The following is a 22,624-nucleotide window of genomic DNA, read 5'->3' on the forward strand; positions in this document are numbered from 1 at the left end:
GTGGTCCCTGATTTGGGGAAAGGGAGGGGGCGGCAGGTGGGCTCCCCAGGGAAACTTCCTGTGCCCCTGGAAGCTCTGAGGGTGGGAGAAGTGAGCATCCTGGGAGGGTCTCCAAGAAAGATGCAACTGAACTGTTTGCGGGGGGGTGTGGGGGGGGTGGGGGGGGTGGGGTTATCAGGTCCTCGAGTCCAATCGGTCGCTGCTCTCGTCCTCTTGGCCGGCTTTTCCCCGCAGAGGGCTCTTGCCGGCCGCGTCTTCCGGGAAGCTGGGGCTGTGAGGTGCGCTGGGCGTAGGCTTACCGAGGGCGCGCGCGGAACACGGTTGCCGCTCGCGCCCTTCCCGGCCGGGTGCGGGAGAACGCGAGGAGTGACCCTAAACCTGTCGCCGGGCTTCACCTTGACGGTTGCGCACCATCCGCCTCTGGCCCGTGGGCCAGCGGCCGCGCGTCCTCCAACCCCCTTTCCCGCAGAGGGGGCGCGGGATCCTAGGCCGATCCAGGCCGGGTTTTGCGGCGGCATGCGCGTGTGCTGATCCCTCGTCTGCCGTTCTCCGCACAGTTGGCGGCGGGAGATCATGGTGCTGGACGAACTGTGGGCCGAGTTCCCTGGCGCCTCTGTGGCTGCCCTGGCCTGCTGCTTCGTTGCAGCGGCCGTGGCCCTGCGCTGGTCAAGTCGTCGGCTGGCGCGGGACGCGGGGGCCAGGGCACGACGCAAACAGCGGGCGGCTCTGGAGACCATGGATAAGTCGGCGCAGCGCTTCCGCCTCCAGGTGACCGCTGGGGTCCCGTGGTGTGTGTGGGGAGGCACAGGGTGGGGTATCCCTAGCAGCATTTTCAGCCGCACTGGCGCGCGGAGGGGCAGGTGGCGGGCCGCGCAGGTTTTACGTTCGGAACCTCTCTTTGCCCTAATACATTCCATACTCTTTCTGAGGTAGAGCCGAGGGGAGGCTGGGAGACCAAAGGCCATCGCCGCACTGGGTCAAAGAGAGAGGAACTTTGCTCGGTGCCAAAGAATTTCAAGACTTTCATTTATTTATTTTTTAAAAAATGTTTATTATTAAGAGACCGAGAGACAGAGCATGAACATGGGAGGGGCAGAGAGAGGGGGAGACACCGAATCTGAAGCAGGCTCCAGGCTCTGAGCTGTCAGCACAGAGCCCCAAGCGGGGTTTGAACTCACAAACTGAGCCCAAGTCGGACGCCCAACCGACTGAACCACCCAGGTGCCCCTCAAGACTTTTAGAAAGCTAAAATGCAAGCATGAGAACCAATATGATGCTCAGGTTAAGACTTTGTAATCACAGAGTCATGGCCAAGGGAATCCGGAAAGCTCATAGTTTAAAGTCATTGATTTGTGTGTGATGATACTAAGAGAGAGCCAGAAAAGGACTTGCCCAAGTGCAAAGGGGGCTGGGCTGGAATAGAAGTCTCCCCAGCTCCTGCTCTAACCCCTTACAGGCCCCTTTCCTTAAGCAAGTGTAATTCCAGCCCTTCCCTGGGTGATCTGTCAACAAGGTTTTCTCATTCTGGTTCAGCTCAGTGTGTGCATAGGTGCTGGGGAGGGGCCTAGAAGACGAGGCTTTCGCTCAAGGTGTTTGAGACGCTGGACCCAGTTAGAAGTCAAAATGATAAATTCTGGGAGAAGTTCTTATGTACTGTGAGAGGAAAAACTTGCCACGATTGTTTGTGAGGCTTTGTGTTTGATAGGATTCAGATCTGGCAGGTGGGAAAGCATTCCAGGTGACTGGGGACACAGCAGGTGTCAGGAGGATGTGCCTAGGTGGGAGTCAGGGAGGGAGTCACAGAAAATTGCTTTTAGCAGATGCTGTGATTTTAGAGTTGGGTGCAGAGCTGGAACTAGAACCTACACACCCAGTGGTACTCTCCAGCCTCATTCCAGTGGAGGAGAGCAGGGAGGGGATATTAGGTAGGGAGACCAGGCCTTAGGATGCCAGGCCCAGGGTGCAGCCTTGATCACGGTGTCTTTTAGCCGGTATGGATTTACTCCACACCATTTCTGGGCCAGGATATATCATATTTATTTATTTGTTGAAATAAATATGTATCTGGTTCCAGCCTCTATTCATCAACCTTGCTGAAAAGCCCACTGTCAGTCAGTTTTTAGATGTTCAGTCCACACTGGCCACTGACCCTACTACCTGAGCACAAGTTCTTCACTGCCTAAGTCCTCCTTCTCTGGATGAGTTCCAAGGTGCCCCACTCAGGGATCCTTGCAGTGACACCCGGCTCACCCTGGAGACCCTCAACTGCTCCTGAGGCCCGAGTTCTTTAGCAATAGCCCGAACTGCAGCCAGCCAGCAAGAACTGTGCAGGGGCAGCTTCAGCAGTCTGCCCACTGTTCCTGCCTATTGAACTCCCCTCCCAGTCACAAGACACCCACCTGCTGGCAGGGGTGCGACGTGGTAGAAGGGTAGGTCTTCCTCACTTCAGCTCCAAACACCAGCATCTATACAGGTCCCCTCTGGAGCAACCACCTTTCATTATTATTTAAAAAAAAAAATTTTTTTTTAACGCTTATTTATTTTTGAGACAGAGAGAGACAGAGCATGAATGGGGGAGGGTCAGAGAGAGAGGGACACACAGAATCTGAAACAGGCTCCGGGCTCCACGCTGTCAGCACAGAGCCCGATGCGGGGCTCGAACTCACGGACCGTGAGATCATGACCTGAGCCGAAGTTGGCCGCTTAACCGACTGAGCCACCCAGGCGCCCCTCATTATTTTTTTAGAACCAGATCTTCCAGGGGCACCTGGGTGGCTCAGTCAGTTAAGGGTCAGACTCTTGATTTCAGCTCAGGTCATGATCTCCTGGTTTGTGGGATTGAGCCCCGCATCGGCCTCTGTGCTGATAGTGCGGAGCCTGCTTGGGATTCTCTCCTTCTCTCTATGCTCCTCCCCTGCTTGTTCTCTGTCTCTCGAAATAAATAAATAAACATTTTAAAAAAAAGAGAATAACCAAAATTTCCAGGGTAGAGATTATGGGCCTGAAATACAAAAAGCTATTTACATACCCTCGCCGGGGCAAGAGAGCCTGGTGTCAGAACACCAAAGCCTGGCTCTTCCAGGTGGGTAAACAGCAAAATGTACTCTATGATTTTCCAGTGACTGTGGAGGGGAAAAGGAGAAGTATCTCAGGAGTCTCATTTGAGCAGTCAGTAAGGGTCTTGATAACAGTAACTCTGAAAGGCCTTGGGGGCAGTTAAGAAGTAGGTGGTTTAGCTGAACTCAATCCCTTGGAACCTTGGGACGAGCTCCTTCCTCTCTCCTGCCCCTAAGGTGCCTTTCTGCTTGGCTCTGGAGTCTCTGGATGATGGGAATGTGGGTTTTGAGGCTGTATAAGCAGCCTTTCTTCTGGGGCTTTTTCAGGCCTGCCCCGAATAGTAAGGGGCAGTGAGGTAAGCAGGGCCCTGGGCAGGCCCCAGGGGAATACAGCAGCAGGTAGTACAGCTCCAGCCTGATAGACTCCTGACAAAGCTAGCTGGGAGCCTAGATACCACCAGTGTTCCCAGGCATTGCTGGAGGAGGGGGAATCCTAATCACCTCCAGAATCATCACAAAATGGTTCACCTCTCTCGACTATAGAGCAACTGGGGAGGGAGGCCTGTTTCTGGTAACTCTCTGTTGACCACGTGAGGCTTAACCTGTAACGACTCTTTGCCCACTTTTTTCCCACCCTGCCCCCTGAATGAGTGTCAATATCCTTTCTAGACTGAATAGAAGAACTACCATCAATAGAATCTCATGGCTGGAAAAGATAAGCCAGAACACCTGCTCATGCCTCTGTGCCTTTGCACTTGTGGTCTTACCCCAAAACAAATTTCTTAACAACCCCTTTTGCCAGAATTCCACTGGTCTTAACAAATGCCACTTCCTTCAACTGGATCTGATGTGTGGTTCCATCTCCTGGCCTTCTCCAAGCCCAGCTTGAAACCTGACTTTAAAACAAAATGATTCAGTAGATGAGTTGAGGGTGAATGTAGTTTTTGTTGAGACCACTATCGGTGGCCTGTGTGACCAAATGGAAAAGATATCTTGAAATAAAACAAAGGTGATAAAAACCATGAGGGAAACTAAAAAAGACATGGAGGATAATGTAGGACAGCTGAAATTAGGACAGTCGGGGACTCAAGGAGAGACAGCTGGAGGAGGGGCAGTGATTCAATGATAGCTATAGTATCCCTCCCTTGAGAAAGAATATGCTACTAGGTGGCCGAATGCTTAGTTACAACTTATTTGTACACTTCCCTGCATTCTCCGTACAAATTTAATTTCCCCTGTGTTTGTAGACTGGCCTCCTGGAGGTGCAGACTTTCTTTGGTGTCTTGTGAAAGAAAAAATGTCTCAGCTGCCTGATAACTAGTTGAAGATTTAAAAATAGCTGTTAGCGGTGCTGTCATCAGCTGTCAACATGGAAGAACATAGGACAGAATTAAAATTTGTGCTAATTTTTTTAAAAATGGAGAGAACCTGCTGATAGCTTCAAGCTGAGGCTCACAGGGACTTCGTGGCACCTTGTAGCAAGGTGGGAAATGGTGGTGACCACACTCTCAGTGGCAAGTCTTCTAGTGTGGTGGGCTCTCAGCTAATTTTTACTTTCTTCCCCATACTCTTAGGCATTTTTTTTTTTCTATAATGAGCACACTTATGTAATCAGAAAAAAAAAAATAAAGCAATCTTGCTATTTTCAACTCGAAGCGAGAAAGGCAAGGTGTAGTAAGTACTGTGTATATAGCATAGTCCTTTTGTACAAAAATAGAATATATGAAAACAATTACATACATGGTGAGCTTTTCATAAACTTTTTTTTCCCTGTGAGTTTTCATTAGAAACCATTAACTATGGTTTCCTTTTCAGAGAGGGACTGGGCAGGGTGGTCCCAGGGGTAGGGTGAATGTTCATTTTCATTTTGTGTATGTATGTATATATATATATATATATTTTTTTTCTGGCTGAAAGAGAACTTTTTGTTACTTTTAAATGTACAGAAAACTACAGCGTCTACTTAGCCCAGTTTGGTGGCCAGTGCTTTAGCCTTTGTCTTTTCTAGCCTGGCAATGCGAGCCACCGACTCTGGACCCAGGACGTTGCCTCCCAAGTGGCAGTGGATCTCATCATATCTGTCATTGTAATTGGTCCCGATGGCTTCCACCAGCTTAGTCAGAGCTCCTCTGTCTTCCAAGTTAACCTGTGTGAGGGTGACAGTGGTGCAGGTCTTCCTGTGGACCAGATGCCCCACCTGGCCTTCCCCTTGATGATGCAGTGGGGAACTCCCATCTTACAACACAGGGCAGGCAGGAAGACAACCAGCTGAATGGGATCCACATCATGTGCCATCACTACCAGCTGAGTCTTCTTGTTTTCCGCCAAGATGGTGACACATGAACCCCTGCTCGAAGGACAGGCGGCCTCTTAGTGGGGACATCCCCTTTGCCGGCAGCTTTCTTCTCAGCCTGGACCAACAATCTCTGCTTCTTTTCTTGCTTTGTCTCTGGTCTGTACCTGTGGGCCAGCTTGAGCATCTGAGGAGCTGTTTGGCAGTCTAAGGCCTGGGTGAACTGGTTAATTGCAGGGGGCAATTTTAGACGCTTGTAGAGTAGTCTTTTGCCACTACAGCTGGATGTAGTGGGGCCATTTGACAAAGCAGGTGAGGTCCCTTTTGGACTGGATGTCCTGTCTGATCCCAAAATTCTTGGGCTTTTTCTCAAACGGGATTGACCACCTTCTCGGCCTCCTGCTTCTTCAGAACAGTAGGGGCTGGGGCCACCTTCTTCCCCTTGGCCTTTTTTCCTTTTGGTATCTTGGATGGCTGGAAGAGAGAGAGCGCTTTCATTTTGTATATGTTTTTAAAACATGTATCACCAGGGATTATCTAGTGTATGTGGGGAGAGATCACAGCAGTTTGCACATGCTGTTCTTACTGTCTGGAGCATTCTTTGTCCTCACCCCTCTTTGCCAGGCCAACTATACTCTACCTTTCACCTGAGTATCACTTTTCAATAAAGCCTTCCCAATCCCCCAAGACAGGGTCAGGTGGCCTTTCTTTCTGCTATTTTTTTCTGCTTTGTGGCTCCCTGTATTATATATATATATATATATGTATATATATATATATATATATACACACACACACACACACACACACACACACTACATGTTTTATATATACATTATATTTATGTATATATACAATATATATATTATATAAACATTATATTTATGTATATATACAATATATATATTATATATACATTATATTTATGTATATATATACTATATATATATTTACATTATATAATATATATAATTATATATATATATATATATAAATATATATAAAATCCCAAGTGAGTATTATATCTGTTTAACAAATTAAGAGAAGTGGGTAGAGCAGTGCCTGGGTGGCTCAGTCAGTTAAGCATCTGACTTCAGCTCAGGTCATGATCTCACGCTTTGTGGGTTCAAGCCCCTCATTGGTCTCTGTGCTGACAGCTCAGAGCCTGGAGCCTGCTTCGGATTCTGTGTCTCCCTCTCTCTCTGCCCCTCCCCTGCTCATGCTCTGTCTCTCTCTGATTCTCAAAAATGAATAAACGTTAAAAAAAATTTTTTTAATAAAAAATAAATTAAGAAAAAGAGAAGGGGGTAGAGTGTTCCTGCTGTTAACTCCGGGGTACAAAGGCTCTGTGGTGGGTGTGTGTGGAGGGTGTGAGTAGGTGGTATCTCATGGAAGGATGTGGAGGAGTCTGACAGGAACACAGCCTGGAAGCACTTCCTGGAACACCTCTGGAGCTTGTGGTGTGACAGAGACCTTAAGGAGCAGCCAGTCCTGCTTTGCACTGGCTGGCCTGGCAGGAAGGGTGGGTAGATGGCTTGGGCTTGATAACCGCTAAGGTGGCCCTGTGTGATCCAGGAAAGAAAGGATGGACAGGATGACTAATTGGATCTGGATGCGGGGGAGAGGGGGAGGGCAGGGCCCTGGCCTGTTCTTGCACTCTAACACCTGGATGGACTCAGCGCTTCCTTGCAGAAGGGTACGTGGAACAGGAGATGGTGGAAAGTGGGGGAGCAGCGAGCTCAGGGAGAAGGACACAAGGGTGGGCGGCAATGGGAATAGCTCCTGAGCACCAGAGCTCAGTTGGGTCAGGCTGGGTGGAGGGTCAGGAGGCCGTGGGTTAGGTGGAGAACCTGGAGTGGAAGCCACGAGATGGATTCACTTCTCCCAGCATCAGGGAGGGAAGAAGAGGTACCCAGAAGAACGTGTCTCTTCCCACATCTGGCTCCTTCTCATCCTTCAAATCACACAAAGAAATGTCACCTCCTCAGAGAGGCCTGACCATCCCATCTGAGTCAGTCATCTCTTATTTCCATCACAGCAGCTGTTCTTGTGTTCTCATACTTCCCATGATCTGTCCATTATTTGTTAACTTGTTTGTTTTCTTGAATGTAGGCTCTGAAAGCAGGGACTTGTCTATCTTGGTTAAGTCTAAATTCATAGCCCTTAACGTAGTCCCTGGCACATAGTAGGTACTCAGAACATGTTTGTTGACTAACTGAATAAATGGATGACAAGTAGCAGAGAAACGGGAGAAAAACCAGGGAGGGTAGTATCTCCGTGCCCAGGAGGCAATTGAAGAGAGCTGGTATGTGGTCTCAATAGCTTGGAATACCTCAGTGAGACATGGAGCAAATATCAGAGTGGAGTGTCTCTTGGATTTGTCACCAGGAGGTCCCTGGTGACCTTGGCAAGAGCAGAGGAGAGTGGGGGTGGAAAGTGGTGGCTGTGATTCAGAGACCCTCTCTCTGACCGTGTTTACTAATTGCCTCAATACCTTTGAGGAGGGAGCAAGCTGGGTTTTCAGGCAAAGGCTGACCCCAGAGACTGGGAGCCTTCAAGGTCTGGCAGTCAGGTGTGCGATCAAATGTCCCTCCTCCTTCAGAGAGCTCTTCTCTGACCACCCTCTACCTACCTGTGTGCCACCCACTCACCACACCAGGTTTTATTTTCTTCAAGTTATTTCTTACTATCTCAAATTCTTGTTTACTTATTAATTACATGCTTGCTTCCCAAAGCATGGACGTGCCTTTTTTGTTCACTGTTGGATCCCCGGGCCTAGTATGGTGCTTGGTAATATGTATCTGGAATGAATGAAAAACTCCTCTCTTTTAGGTGTGAGCCTCTAGCTACAGCCCCAACCACCCAGGATAGTGTCTTCTTTTTCTCATCTCCCTTGCCAGGGATTGAGTGGTTAGGTGCAGGTGGACAGCCAGTGGACAGCCTATGCTGAGTGGGCGGAGAACTATAGTTTACCTGTATGGTCCTAGGTGATGCACTTAGCCACTTGGTGCCTTAATTCCTTCCTTCCTTCCTTCCTTCCTTCCTTCCTTCCTTTTTTTTTTTTAAGTTTATTTATTATTTATTTTGGGAGAGACAGAGACAGAGTGAGGGAGGGACAGAGAGGGAGGGAGACAGAGAATCCCAAGTAGGCTCCACCCTGCCAGCATGGAGCCTGACACAGGGCTGGAACTCATGGAACTCACAAAACCATGAGATCAGGACCTGAGCCGAAACCAAGAGTCAGACGCTTATACTGACTGAGCCACTTAGGCGCTCCGGTGCCTCAGTTTCTTTATCTGTGCGATGGGAATGGTAGCAAGATTTAGTCAGAACAGAGTGCAGCAGCATGGTGCAGTTGGCAGCTGTCAGTGGTGGTAGTTCGTAATGGTTTAATAATCATACTGGGCATGGCCTCTCCCAGGGCACCCCGTCTGATAACCTCCTAGAAGAGGTATATCTGTCCTGTCCATAGGTGACAAGTGCCTGCCTAGGCTGGGCCACAGTTTCTGGTCTCAGAGCTGCAGGTGGGCATGTCTGTCGTGGATTGGCATGTGACAGTTAGCATCTGCTTTGGCAGGTGTGGGGACTTAGGGGCATGGGCCGCAAGTGTCAGCTGTAGGCACTTGAGGCCTGTGGGGTAAGGGGGTACTTATTTGAGGTGTCTCCCCAGAACCCCGACCTGGACTCAGAGGCACTGCTGGCCATGCCCCTGACTCAGCTGGTGCAGAAGTTACAGCGAGCGGAGCTGTCCCCGGAGGCTGCACTCTTCACCTACGTAGGAAAGGTAAGGCCCTAGGCTGGGGATTGCCTGGATCCTCCCTCTCTCTGCAAAGGCTGGGGGGAAAACCTGGCCTGGAGTTACTCTCTCTGGGGACCAGGGTGGGGCCACAGTGCCAGGGGCTGCCAGGAGCTGTGTGCATGAGAAAAAGAGAGAGAGAGAGAGATTGAGAGAGAGGGAGAGGCAGGCTGACTTTGTGTGTGTGTTGGTGAGAGGGCAACACTGAGCATCTTGTCTTAGCTAAAAGCCTGGCTTTCAGCCCAGACTTCCCTCTCGCTCCCGCCTCCACCCCATCCGTCACCAAGTGTGGTCTGTTCTCTTTCTATAGCTCTCTCTGGCCCATCCCCTTGTCCCCATTCTCCCGTCCCCCACAGCCACCCTGGTCTGCCACCACCATCTCCCTCCAGGGTGGGGCCCCAGCCTCCTGGCCAGATTCCCTCTCAGGTCTCCAGTTCTTTAGATTCTGCTCTTCTGCTCCTTTTCAGTCTCTGGCATCCTGTCTGGTCAAGGCCTTCCGGAGTGTGGGCATCAATAGCTCAGCTGCCTACGGTTCCCTGGCACCCAGAGCCTGCCACACTGTGCACTGTGGGATTCCCTTTACCTGGAAGCCTCTTCTCCCTCTTCTCTTCTCCCTCTTCTTTGCCCCTCTTGGGGCAACAGGCACTGCTGGCTGAACCTTCAGGGCTCAGAGAAAGAGGCTGTCTTCCAGGGAGCCTCTCCTGACCCTCCCCAGCCTGAGTTAGGGTTCCCTCTTCAGTGGTCTTTCTTTCTTTTCTTTTTTAAAATGTTTATTTATTTATTTTGAGAGAGAGAGAAAGAAGGAGGAGGAGGAGGAGGAGGAGGAGGAGGAGAAGAAGAAAAAGAAGAAGAAGAAGAAGAAGAAGGAGGAGGAGGAGGAGGAGGAGGAGGAGGAGGAGGAGGAAGAGGAGGAGGAGGAGGAGGAGGAGGAGGGAGGGAAGAGGGGCAGAGAGAGAGGGAGAGAGAATCCCAAGCAGGCTCCATGCTCAGCACGGAGCTTGATGTGGGGTTTGATCCCATGACTGTGAGATCATGACCTGAGCTGAAATCAAGAGTTGGATACTTAACCGACTGAGCCACCCGGGTGCCTCTCTTTCTAACATTCTAACACATTTTCTCATGGCATCCTAGGGCTTGTCTTATCCTTTGCTTTCCCCTGTGGCTCCTTGTGGGCAGAGCTTGTCTCATTTGTCTTTGTACTTGGTGCTGAATACTTACTGGCTTTCATACAGTAAGTGTTCAAGGAATGTGTTTGAAATGAAATGAAAGAAAAAGAATTGTGCTTTGTGAGTTGACTTGTGTGTAATTTCTTGAAACAGAGTGTGTGACAGTGGGTATGACCACTAGGCAGGTGGACATGCATGCCGGGTGACTGATGGGTGTGTGACAGTGGTGTGAGTGACTGCAGCAGAGAGTGAGGGAGATTGGCTGTATGGGGAGAGAGGACTGTATGCAGACCCCCGCACTGGCTGTGCCGGGGGGACACAGGCAGTCTTGACAGACTGTGCTGCGTCTCCTCTGTCAATGCCCCTGAAAAGTTGCTGCCCTTCGTAATCACCCACAAGTGAGCATTCTCGTCACAGGTTGGCCTCTTCCCTGCCTGCCTTGGGTAGCCTGGAGACCGATTTCATGTGCCAAGTTGTGGCAATGGGACCCACACCCATTTTCCTCAGATGTTTCACAGGGACAGGAGTATTTACTGAAAGCTGTGTATCATTTTGCCCTGGTCTATCCCTCCCATAGGGCCTTGTGGAATGTGGTTTGAGGGCTATGGAAAGACCCCATGGCAGATGGCCACTGTTAGTGCATTGTTCCTTTTAGGCAGGCTTCCATCCCTTTAAGTGATTGGTATTAGTCAGTCACTCCTCTATGTGACTTCATGATCAGATTCAAGAGTTTCTGGGAAAGGGGAGGGTTAGCTGGGGCAGGTGTGGGCCAGGCCTGGGGCAGGAGAGAACATGCTGGCCTCTGGGAGGCTGGAACCTGGCTCTAGTCTCGCTCTGTGCTGACTCCCGGTGTGGGCTGAGATGGGGATCTGCCCCTATCTGGTTCCTCCTGACTGCTTCACAGGCAGAGATGTACCTTAGGGGAGGAGGTGGAGCGGCCAGAGGTCATCTTCCTCCCAGCTCATCCCCTCTGGGGAGCATCTGAGGCCAGTGTCTTGCTCCTTTGCGTGCCTTGTTTGTGCCCTGGCCCTGGAGTTACTCTCTCTGTCTTTGGGTTGAGGCCAGAGACTGCCAGGGTGAGGTTGGGACTAGAGGTCCCCAGTGAGATGGGTGGTGGGCCCTAAGTTATTCTCTGCCCTCCTGGCTCCGGGCCATGTTGCTGGTTTTTCCCTGGGTATACTTTGAAAGGCCAATTTCATGTTATGTATATTCTACCACAATTTTTCTTTTTTTTTTTTTTAAAAAGGCCAATCTCACTTTGCCTTGTGTCCATTTCTCCCTCTTCCAGGCCTGGGAAGTAAACAAAGAGACCAACTGTGTGACCACCTACCTGGCAGACTGTGAGACTCAGCTGTCCCAGGCCCCAAAGCGGGGCCTGCTCTATGGAGTCCCTGTGAGCCTCAAGGAGTGCTTCAGCTACAAGGTATGCTCTTGCCTCACATCAGGCTTCAATCCCCACCCCTGCCCCTGCCAGCCATGTCTGCATCCTGGGTTACCCTGGGCCCTCAGAGGAAGTATCAGGTCCAGAGGCCTTGAGAGGGACCATGGGTGTGCTCTGCCTTGGCCTGTGAGATGGCAGTAAGAGTGGACCCTCTGCTGAAGGGCCCCTGATCCATCAGCTGTACACCTCTTGGCGCCTATCCTTCCCTCTAGGGCCAGGATTCAACACTGGGCTTGAGCCTGAACGAGAGCATGCCTGCAGAGTGTGACAGTGTGGTGGTGCAGGTGCTGAAGCTACAGGGCGCTGTGCCCTTCGTGCACACCAACATCCCTCAGTCCATGTTCAGGTTGGATTGGGTGCCGGGTGGGGGCAGGGGCATTGGCACCAGTGTGACCTGAGCTGACCCTTTCTTGCTTCCCCCAGCTATGACTGCAGTAATCCCCTCTTTGGCCAGACCTTGAACCCACTGAAGTCCTCTAAGAGCCCAGGTGGCTCCTCTGGGGGTGAAGGGGCCCTCATTGCGGGTGGAGGCTCCCCCCTGGGCTTAGGTACTGACATCGGAGGCAGTATCCGCTTTCCCTCCTCCTTCTGTGGCATCTGTGGCCTCAAGCCCACGGGAAACCGCATCAGGTATGGTGTGGGTGGTGGGTGGAGGGAGCTCCTGGATCTCTTGCTCTATGATCTTGGCCTAGCTCTCAACCTCTCTAGGCCCCAGGCAAGGATTTCCTCACTCTGGGGTTTTCCTGGGAGGGAATGTCACAGCACCATTGGTGTTGGTTCCTACTTTCTAAAGTGGTGAGAGTTCTAAGCTGCTGTATGGGTTTGAGGTTGGGCAGAGGGTGACCATTTCCTGTTTCCAACATTTTGTGTTTCTTATCCAGCAAGAGTGGCCTGAAGGGCTGTGTCTATGGACAGGTAGCAGGTGAGGTCTGGGGTTCCCTCAGTGCCCTGGTGGAGGGGGGTCTGCCTGATCCAGTTCTACCCTGCATCTCCTGGGGGCAGTGTTTGGCTCCCAGCCTGGTCTAGGTGGGAGTTCCTACTTCCATGTCTCTGCTCACACTCCTAGGCCATGTCCCAGCCCTTGCTTGTGCCCCAGAGCCCATTAGGGTAGGGTGATCTTTTTCCTTCCCCTCCCTGCCCCACAGTGCAAATGTCAGTTGGCCCCATGGCCCGGGATGTGGAAAGCCTAGCACTGTGCCTGCGAGCGCTACTGTGTGAGGACATGTTCCGCTTGGACGCTGCCGTGCCCCCGCTGCCCTTCAAGGAGGAGGTGAGCAGGGTTGGGGGGCATGGGGTTGAATTTGGTTATCACTGGTGCTCCTGAGCCCGGAGAGCAGCCCCTTGGCATTGTGGATAGGGCTTGGAGGTTCTGTTTCCTGAAACCCACCCTCAAGGGTCTGCAGCCAGGGTCAACTTCTCTGCAGTCAGCCACCAGATGGAGCTCTTGCCTGCATGTGGAGACCCTGAAGCTTCCAAACTGGCCTGGTGGGGTGGGGCCTCTGCTGAGGAAAGGCCCCCCCTTCTGACCCCAGCCTCTTCTGCAGTCATCGAGAAACAGGAGACGCATCTCAGAGAACAACTTGAGGGAGAACTTGGGTGTTTCTTGGTAGGCAGAATATCTGGACTTGGTGGGGTGAGTTCCTGCTCCTTGGCAGAAGATATTCTAACAACCCAGTGGTTCATGAACCCCTTTCTGAAAGGGAGGAAAGGAGGAGGTGAGGTCCCTTTCATGAGGTCTGGAACAAATTATCATGGGAGCCAGGACTTGCATTCTTGAAACAGGCAGTGGAGGGCCTTGGCTCAGGATGCCTGGGTTCTGGACCTAGTGTTGTCAGTATGTACTGGGCCTGTTTGCCCGTCTTCCTATCAACACCTAAAGCCTCAGTTTCATCATATGACCAATGGGAACCCTCATCCTTGCTGGGCCCCTCCTGCAGAGTCATTGTGAAGGTGTTTTGTGAAAGGGTCAGAGGCAGAAAGGGCTGGCCTCTCAGACAGTCATTTTCCGGGGATCCAGGCTGCAGCTTCTCAGCTGTGTTTGGGGCTGAGTAGCTTCTAAGATCCCTGGGAGCCCTACTTTGGGCTGCCCTCTCTTGACCTGATTCTGACTCCTGTGTTTGCCCCCAGGTCTACACAAGCTCTCAGCCCCTGCGTGTGGGGTATTATGAGACCGACAACTATACCACACCAACCCCGGCCATGAAGCGGGCCCTGCTGGAGACGAAGCAGAGCCTGGAGGCTGCTGGCCACACGGTATGGCTGTGGGAACCTGGAAGTCCTGGTGTGGCCCCTCCTTCGGGAAACGTTCCTGGTACCCATGGCTGCCGCCTGTCCCTGGCATCCTCTCACCCTGATTATTCTGTGGTTGGGATGGGAACTGCGGGACCATAGATAGAGGGCTGATCATATTAATTAGGTTAAGTGATTGGTGATGAACTCAGCCCTGTGCTGGGGATATGTGAGTGCTATATGGGAGGCTCTCATCAACTACAAACAGTGGTGCACAACTGTCCAGAGATTCCCACCATCCCAGGGTGGTGAGCCAATGGGCTCTACTCTGCTTATCTGAGACAAGTTAGTTCATGTATGGCTTGGCTTGACTTCTCTCATGGTAATGCATTTTAAGGGAGTTTTCATGGGTCAGTAAGGCTGCCTTTGTGGCTCCAGGGGGTGCTACCATGCAGGCAGGATTGGTCCAGTCCATCCTCAGGGCCGCCTGGGAAGCATGGGGGTTGTGGCAGTCAAGGGTTTTTAGGTGTGGGGGCCTTATACTCCTTAATCTTGCAGCTGATCCCCTTCCTGCCAAGCAATATACCCCATGCTCTGGAGATCCTCTCAACAGGTGGGCTGTTCAGTGATGGTGGCCACAGCTTCCTACAGAACTTGTGAGTGATGTGGACTTTGGGGTCTGGGGTGGGGACATTAGACCCAGAGAGAGCAATGGGTTCTGTTACTCCCAGTGTGGGCCAATCTGGCAGAAAATGGGAGACAGGCCTCAGCTGAACACAAAGAAGCTCTGAGAATTCTGGGCAGGGACCTCTCTGCCCCTCTAATTGTGCAGACTGAGCCTGGAGATCCTTTGCCAGGGAGACTTTAGAAAGGTACCGGCTCAAGGAGAGGCTGGATTGAGCAGAGCTTAATTGATGGGAGCTCATTGGGAGGTAGGAGGTGGTCAGGGGAGTTGCTTGTCTATTTGGGGAAGATTGGGAGACAAGGGCAGGATGAAACAGGAAGAGAGACATCTAGACATCATGCTGTGACTCCAGGCTCTTCTGACTTGAGCCAAGTCTGCCTTTTCAGTAGTTTTCTCTTCTGTAGAGTAGGAGTGGGTGGGTTGGGCCAGGCCTACTTTAAGGGACTTTATTTTTTATTTTTTATTTATTTTTGAGACAGAGACAGAGCATGAATGGGGGAGGGTCAGAGAGAGAGGGAGACATAGAATCCGAAGCAGGCTCCAGGCTCTGGGCTGTTAGCACAGAGCCCGACTTGGGGCTCGAAGTCATGAACCATGAGATCATGACCTGAGCTGAAGTCGGACGCTTAACTGACTGAGCCACCCAGGCACCCCACTACTTTAAGGGACTTTAAAGAGCTCATGTTTAGAGAAGCCTTTGGTCCTTAAGGGTTGATAGGAGTGGAAGATAGATCTGTGAAGGTGCCTCCTGGTCATGTGCCTGGGCTGACTTGACTTCCTCTCGTAGCTGAGTATGGTCCAGTCTTCAGCAGAAGGGGCTGCCCCTCACTCTGGCCCTGGGAATGAACCCTTAGGATCAGCCTCCTGAGACCTTTCCCTGAACTCTAGAGCTAGAGACAGCCTCAGAAACAAGAGTCATGGCGGCTCCGCTTGTACCTCTAGGCTGGCATCAGCATTTACAGGGGATACTCTCAGTGCCAAGCCCTGGCCAGGGAGCTATTGCCCTGATTGAGTCCTTATTGCTTTAAGCTGAGTTTGCCAGGGAGGGAGACACAGAGTCCTGCCTTGGGGAACTCCAGTGTGGAGTGGAGTCCAGGCATCCCAGTGATCAGCAGAAACAAGTCACGTGTTTAAAAGGAGGCAGATAAGGGTGTCTGGCTGGCTCAGTCTGTAGAGCATCTCGGGGTTGCCTGATCTCAGGGTTGTGGTTCTGAGCCCCATGTTGAGTGTAGAGATTAAAGAAAAAAAAAAAAGAAAGAAAAATCTTTTTTTTTTTTCTAATTTTTTTTTTTCAACGTTTTTTATTTATTTTTGGGACAGAGAGAGACAGAGCATGAACGGGGGAGGGGCAGATAGAGAGGGAGACACTGAATCGGAAACAGGCTCCGAGCCATCAGCCCAGAGCCTGACGCGGGGCTCGAACTCACGGACCGCGAGATCGTGACCTGGCTGAAGTCGGACGCTTAACTGACTGCGCCACCCAGGCGCCCCAAAAGAAAAATCTTTTAAAAAATAAATAAAAGGAGGCAGGTGAAGGGGTTGGAGACCAGTGGTTACCAGAGTCTGTTGAAGAGGGAGTCTAGAGGGTATCACCGAAGAGATGACACTGAGTAGGGAGTGCTGGACTGGACCCAAGCCAGGAGGGAGGCCTGGGGAGGAAATGCTGAACTGGACCCTTTGTCTCCCAGCAAAGGTGATTTTGTGGACCCCTGCTTGGGAGACCTGATCTCAGTTCTGAAGATACCCAGGTGTTTGAAAGGACTGCTGGCTTTCCTGCTAAAGCCTCTGGTGAGGGCACAAGGAGTGGAGGGTTGGGGTGGGCTGGCAGGGGACCTCTGGGGCTCTTCCCCTCTCGCCTTAGCCTCTCTTGGTTTGGGTGAGCATGGCTTCCTCTTCTCTCCAACCCCCACCCATACTCCTCACCCCATGCCCTGCAATCTTCAGCCAGCCTGTGTGCTAAAAGAGGTGCTGACCTGGGACCTGGGGGAAGGGACAGAAGGAAAAGAGGCACAGGTGGCTTGGCTGCACTCAGCCCAAAGCTGAGTCACTAACACTGTGTTTGTCCTTTGGCAGTTCCCGAGGATGGCAGCCTTTCTTGGCAGTATGAAGTCCCGGTAAGGACATTTCCTATGCCTAGATCCCACCCCCCTCTTCCCCTGACCTGGGGTTAAGTGGTTTCTGACAGGAAGAGATGAGGGAAGTAGCTTCTGAGGTGGAAGTGGCCCAGCCAGGGTGGCAACCTCTGTGGCTTTCAGATGGGACCTTGAAGTTTGCCTTCTCAGGGTCCAGGTCTGGCTAGAGAGGAGGAGCCTGAAAGGGATCACGGAAGGATGGGTTGGAGAGGAGAAGACCTGGCTATGCATGGGTAGAAAGGACCAGGAAAGGAAGCATGTAGAGGCACAGGGGAGAGGGGGCTACTTGGGAACCTGTGAGAGACGCTGCTCTTGGAGGTCTGACATGAACTGAGCTTCACTGGGTCCTGCCTGCCCCTTAGTGCCTCGGGTGGGAAAAGGGCATAAATGGCCTTATTTTTAGGCCCTGACATCCTCTGGACTTGCCCCTTCTCTCACTGCCAGGCATTTAGGACCTTCGGCAGCTCTGGCCTCTCTTGTGTACTAAGGGTAGTTGGGAATCAGGCCTGATATGGTCCTGGCTGTGCTGTGAAGTCACTAAGTGGCATAGCCTAAGTCCCTCTTGGGGCCTGATTTTCTCAGCAGGGCATGAACTTAGGGATTTGAAATTCTCCCTTGTATTGCATCTGCCTCAGAGCTCCCATAGTTGAGAAGCGCCCATGGAGGATTGAGATCTGGGGCGGGGGGGGGGGGGGGTGTTAGGAGTAGGAGTCTGATGTTGCAAATCCCCATGGCCAGTGACCTCATTCCCTCTGCCTAGGTCGGCTGGAAAGCTCTGGGAACTGCAGTACGAGATTGAGGTGAGGTCAGAGCCCCTAGAGTGGAGTAGGGTGGGGGATGGGGTGGAGTTGGACAGGACACCTACCAGTGGACTCTCTTGGCCACTGATCCCTCTGGTCCCCTGGAGTAGCCTGTCATTCCCCCTTTTGCTCCCTGTACTGGTCTGTGATCCTCACTTGCCTAGGTGCTCATCCTTAGGGACTGGGTCAGTCAGCTCCTGTCCTGGCTGCCTCTTTGCCCCCACTGGTGCTGTCTGGCACTACGTGGCCCCACCCTGGCAGGAAAAATGATGTTTATGATTCGTGTGGGAGGTGGAGCAACTGATGCTGCCTGAGAGTGGCCATGCCTGTGTGCCCCAAGGACCTCCATCCCTTCCAGGCTTAGTCCAGATCCAGGGGCAGGTGCTGGGGCCCGAGCCACCCTGGCCACAGTCCCTTCATTAGAGAGTCTCTGTGATGGGCTGGGTCCAAGGGCTCCTGCTGGCATCCTCCCCAGGTGTACCGCAACTCTGTGATTGCCCAGTGGAGAGCACTGGACCTGGATGTGTTGCTCACCCCCATGCTGGGCCCTGCTCTGAACCTGAATGCTCCCGGCAGGGCCACAGGTGAGGCCTGCTGCCCCACCACACCCCTGACACTCCCACCTGCCTTTCCTCCTCTGGAAGTTCGGCCCAGTGTCCAGAAGGCTGCTGGGAAGTAGAAGAGGAGCCTTGGGGGAGGGCTATACCCCTTGGGGAGGGCCCTGCCCTTGGGGAGCTCACAGTCTGGCTGGAGAGATGGGAGTCATGTGGGATGTCCTGGGTGGGAATGAGCTCCCTGTTCACAGCACTACTGAAGTTGGTGATCTTGAGTTACAGAGTCTATGGTTTGGGGAGGTGGCGTTTAAAGTCCAGGTGGGATTTAGATAAGCCAAGAAAATAGGGACAACATTCCAGGTGGGGAAGCTTCATGGGCAAGGGCACAGGGCAAGCCCCAGCAGGCTCTCCAGCCTACCTTGAATCTGGATTCCTGAGCTTTGTCACTCACCTGAATCTCTGTGGCCCTGGGAGAGAGCCCCTCTCTGTCTGTGGAGGCAGGGTGCCATTTCCCGGGATGAAAGGCTGGGGTACAGAGAAGACAGTTGGCATTGAAGGTCGCCTGGCCTGCTGTAGCCACTTGTGTTGTGTTTCAGCGGCTGTCAGCTACACTCTGCTCTACAACTGCCTGGACTTCCCAGCGGGGGTGGTGCCTGTCACCACAGTGACCGCTGAGGACGAGGCTCAGATGGAACATTACAAGGGCTACTTTGGAGATATCTGGGACAAGGCGCTACAGAAGGTGAGGCCACAGGGCCTGGCTTGGCCCCCAGGGTCCCCCTTCCCCTGGACTCCCACCCGCACCCCAATGCTGGCTGCTGTGAAGGAAGCAGCATAAGTGCATGTAGTCCTTGCCTGCATTTTTTTTTCCTTTTCTTTTTTAAGTAAGCTCTACATCCAATCTGGGGCTCGAACTCATGACCCCAGGATCAAGAGTCACATACTCTACTGACTGAGCCAGCCAGGCACCCCCTCGCTCACCTTTCTTCATGAGAGAACCTGAAGGACAGCAGCCCGGCCCTGCCATGCTGCCCCTCCTCTCCAGCTGGGGTGCTTTCTGGTCCCTCGCGGGGTCTTGCCTCCTCTACCTCCCATCCTGATACCTGTGTCCCTCACAGGCCGTGAAGAAGAGCGTGGGGCTGCCCGTGGCCGTGCAGTGTGTGGCTCTGCCCTGGCAAGAAGAGTTGTGTCTGCGGTTCATGCGGGAGGTGGAGCGACTGATGACCCCTGAAAAGCAGCCATCCTGACTGCCACCCACTGGGCTCTGGGGACCTGAGATCCACTCGATCTGTGCCCAGCCTAGTCTGGGCACAGCTGCCACCCTGTGAGGAAATGTTCAGCCTGGGCCAGAGGCTTCCATGTACCCCTCCCCTGATCTTCTACAAGAAGCACAGATGCCCTGAGTCTGGACCTTGCCCTGCCTTCTGATCCCTCCCTCTGCCCTGACATGCCCACCACATGGCAGGCAGTGGGTGTGACATGGGCAAAAGCCCACTAACAGTCAAGAAATGTTTCTAGTCTGTATGCTCTCTGGCCATCATTGTCAGGGCATTGGGGGTTGAGCCCTACTCCAGCCTCAGCAATCTCATGGTTCCCATCCCCCACAGGAGGGACACAGCCTTCTCACCTCACCCATCCCCCTGTCCCCTCACTTAGACAAAGCCCTACTTTGCTAAGCATTGCCCTTCTCTTCTTCTTTCCTTTGCTCCTTCCCTCTCCAAGGATGCCCTTTCTGCTCCTCTACCATTAAATCCTTCGAGGCCTAGCTCAGATCCCTCTTTCCCAAGAAGGCCTTCCCTCCTTCTTCTGAGCCCTGGACTAGGTGGACTGTTTCTTCCCAGTCTGTTCTCTGTGGTGAGCATCTGTGGGTGGGTTTGCTTCCCTTAGTACGCTGGTTCTCCTTGACAGGAGGGACCCTAATGCTGTATCTTTGTCCTCGGCGGCCAGCAAAGGGCTGGGCATAGGGCAGCAGGGAGTCTGGAGGGCTGGCCCTGAGCTGGCTCTGTTGTGGGGAGGGGGCCCATAGGCCTCGAGAAGAGAGCATGAGACAAGGCGATCTGGTAGCACTCACAGGGCTGGCCAAGGACTGGATTGTTCTAGGAAGGCTTCCTGAAGGAGGAAGACATGTATTGAGTGTAGAAGGTTTCCAGAAGCTGAGATGGGGATGAGGACATCCGAGGGATAAGGAGCCACACACCCAAAAGACCACGATGAGTTTGGTAGATGGAGGTATTGAATGGGTACAGGAGAGGCAGCAGAGATACAGGTGGGGGCCAGATCAAGGTGGACTTTGGGGGTTAGTTCAGGAATTTGACTTCTGTCTCAAGGGCAATGGGGAGCTCTTAAAGGATCACACAGATGCAGCAAAGAGCACAGACTTGGGGGACAGAGCCTAGAGAGGGATAAGGAGGCTGCTTCATGATCCTAATCTGAGGAAGGGAGCCTGAGGCCTGAGCTAGGGCTGTGGCCTAGGGGTAGGCAGAGATGTGGTTTGGGAATTGACAGTTGGGTTAGAAGTGAGCTGTCTCAGCTCAGTCTCACCTCTGCCCAATCTGCCAGCCCACCTTTTACAGGACTGCGTTGCCTGGCGGGTGGGCAACTAGTCTATGACTAGTCTGGGGACTTCCTGGCCCCGCTAAGCAGAGCTCACTCTTCCCTGGCCCCAGCTCTAACTCCCCTACTTACTGCAGAAGATGTTTCTGAGCCTAAGCCCTCAGGCCAGGCGGGTCCTAACCCTATCTGGCCCACTTCAGATTCTTTTCAGGGTAAGCTGCCTTCCCAAGGCTTCCTTCTCCACCCTGATTTTCCTACTTCTTTGGAGGGACTTTGCCTTCCAGGTTACATGGCCAGGGGCACCTCCACTGTCTGACAGTGGTATCCCTGCTCCGCCTGAGGCCTCACACTTCAAGACCAAAATCACATGGACATCCAGATTGGGACAGCCAGATACTTGCTGCACTTTGCCCAGATTCCTTGTAACTGCTGTGTCATTTTGCCTCATATCATTCCATAGAATCATCTGTGCCCTGGCCTGTACCCCTCCCTTGGCTTCTTCCTGCCCCATTTCTCTTTGGTTACTGATAAACTTGTGCTTTTAGACACAAGGCCACAGGGCGAGGGTGCCTGTCCTTGCCTTCACTGCTTCATTGATTTGCCCTTGGAGGCCAGTGTGGGTGGCCCTGCCTAGCCCTGTGCTCAGTTCAAGCTTGACTCCCATCCTCCAGAGGCTCCAGGGCTTCTGGGGGTGGTTGGACATTAACACAAACACATCAGCAACCTGGGTGATCACTGCCTGGGGAAAGGTTAGACAAGGGTCAAATGCTGCTGAGGGGTGGGGGAGGTGGTCACCGCAGCCAGTGAATGTCCAGAGGTCCCAACCCACATAGACAGCTAGGTCGAGACAGTTAGGTAGTGCTGCATTTCCCCCCAATTCCGTGTAACTGCAGTGTCAGTTTGTCTCATATCGTTCCATAAAACCACCTGCCTCCACTTTTCTCCTCTTGCCCCACTTTTCTCTTTGGTTACTGATATCCTTGTGCTTTTAGACCTGAGGCTGCAGGGAGGAGGCACCTGTCCTTCTATCCTTCACTGCTTCGTTGATTCACCCTTTGAGCCCCAGTGTGGACCTTCCCAGCCTGTGCTCAGTGGTGTTGGAGCTCTACCAAGCTTGACTTCCATCCTCAAGAGGCTCCCGGGCTTGTGGGACATTAACTCTGGGGGTTGGACATTAACTCTGGGGGTTGGACATTAACTCAAACATCCGCTCCTGGGTGATTAGGGCTCAGAGAAAGGTTAGACAAGGGGTAAATGCTGCCAAGGAGTGGGGAAGGTGGTGCCCGGGGCCAGTGAGTAGCCACTGTGTTCCATCTTCACTGCTACACTAGCTCTCTAGTCCATGCCACCTGCCTCCCATCTGGCAGTGCAGTAACCGAATGGGGCTTCCCTGCTTCCATCTGCACCTGGTCCCCAGTCCACTTTCCATGCAATCACCAGCGGGAATGCTTTGAAAGTGTAAATCCGATTGAGTCACTTGCTTCAAGCCTTCTCATGGCTTCCCATCACACCCAGAATCAGAATGAAATCCAGTCTCCTCGTTTTGTCTTACAAGGCTCTGTGGGATAGGGCCCTTGCTTACCTCTCTAGCCTCATCTCCGGTGGCTCTTTCTCTCATCCATTGTGCTCCAGTCACGAGCACCTTTCTGTTTCTTGATCATCTCCAGCTGGTTCCTGTTGCAGAGCCTCTGTGTTATGCTGACTAGTTTCCCCTGCTTGGAACACTCAGCTCCAGGGTCACTTCCCTGATCACCCACTTGTAAAACAGCTTGTCTGACCCTGTCTAATGTGTTACCCTTTGTACTTTGTAGCACTGATGCTATCTGGAATTATATGGTGGTTTTTTGTCTCCTCCACTCAAACAAGCTTCCTGAGAGCTGCACGTTGTCTTGCTCACCATTATCTTCTTGGCATGTGGA

The 22,624-nt window shown here is 52.4% G+C and overlaps 1 protein-coding gene and 1 pseudogene across 2 annotated transcripts; one reads left to right on the forward strand and one right to left on the reverse strand.

Moving 5' to 3' along the window:
- The first annotated feature begins 364 nt into the window (after positions 1-364).
- Positions 365-19,676, forward strand: FAAH (fatty acid amide hydrolase). Of its 2 annotated transcripts, XM_042952278.1 has the most exons (15): positions 365-768; positions 9,020-9,133; positions 11,600-11,734; positions 11,965-12,098; positions 12,176-12,382; positions 12,634-12,674; positions 12,898-13,022; positions 13,880-14,005; positions 14,540-14,637; positions 16,355-16,454; positions 16,740-16,780; positions 17,559-17,598; positions 18,074-18,182; positions 18,749-18,894; positions 19,271-19,676. In XM_042952278.1, the coding sequence occupies exons 1-15, from the start codon at positions 574-576 to the stop codon at positions 19,397-19,399; spliced, it is 1,740 nt and encodes a 579-aa protein (XP_042808212.1). In that variant the 5' UTR covers positions 365-573; the 3' UTR covers positions 19,400-19,676. The 2 variants fall into 2 exon arrangements, with proteins under 2 accessions (XP_042808212.1, XP_042808213.1); XM_042952279.1 differs by lacking the exon at positions 12,176-12,382.
- On the reverse strand, positions 5,020-22,373 carry LOC122227651 (annotated as a pseudogene).
- Between the last annotated feature and the right edge of the window lie 251 nt (positions 22,374-22,624).

The sequence above is a fragment of the Panthera leo genome, chromosome C1 (assembly GCF_018350215.1).
Source record: "Panthera leo isolate Ple1 chromosome C1, P.leo_Ple1_pat1.1, whole genome shotgun sequence".
In the NCBI taxonomy this organism is placed as follows: domain Eukaryota; kingdom Metazoa; phylum Chordata; class Mammalia; order Carnivora; family Felidae; genus Panthera; species Panthera leo.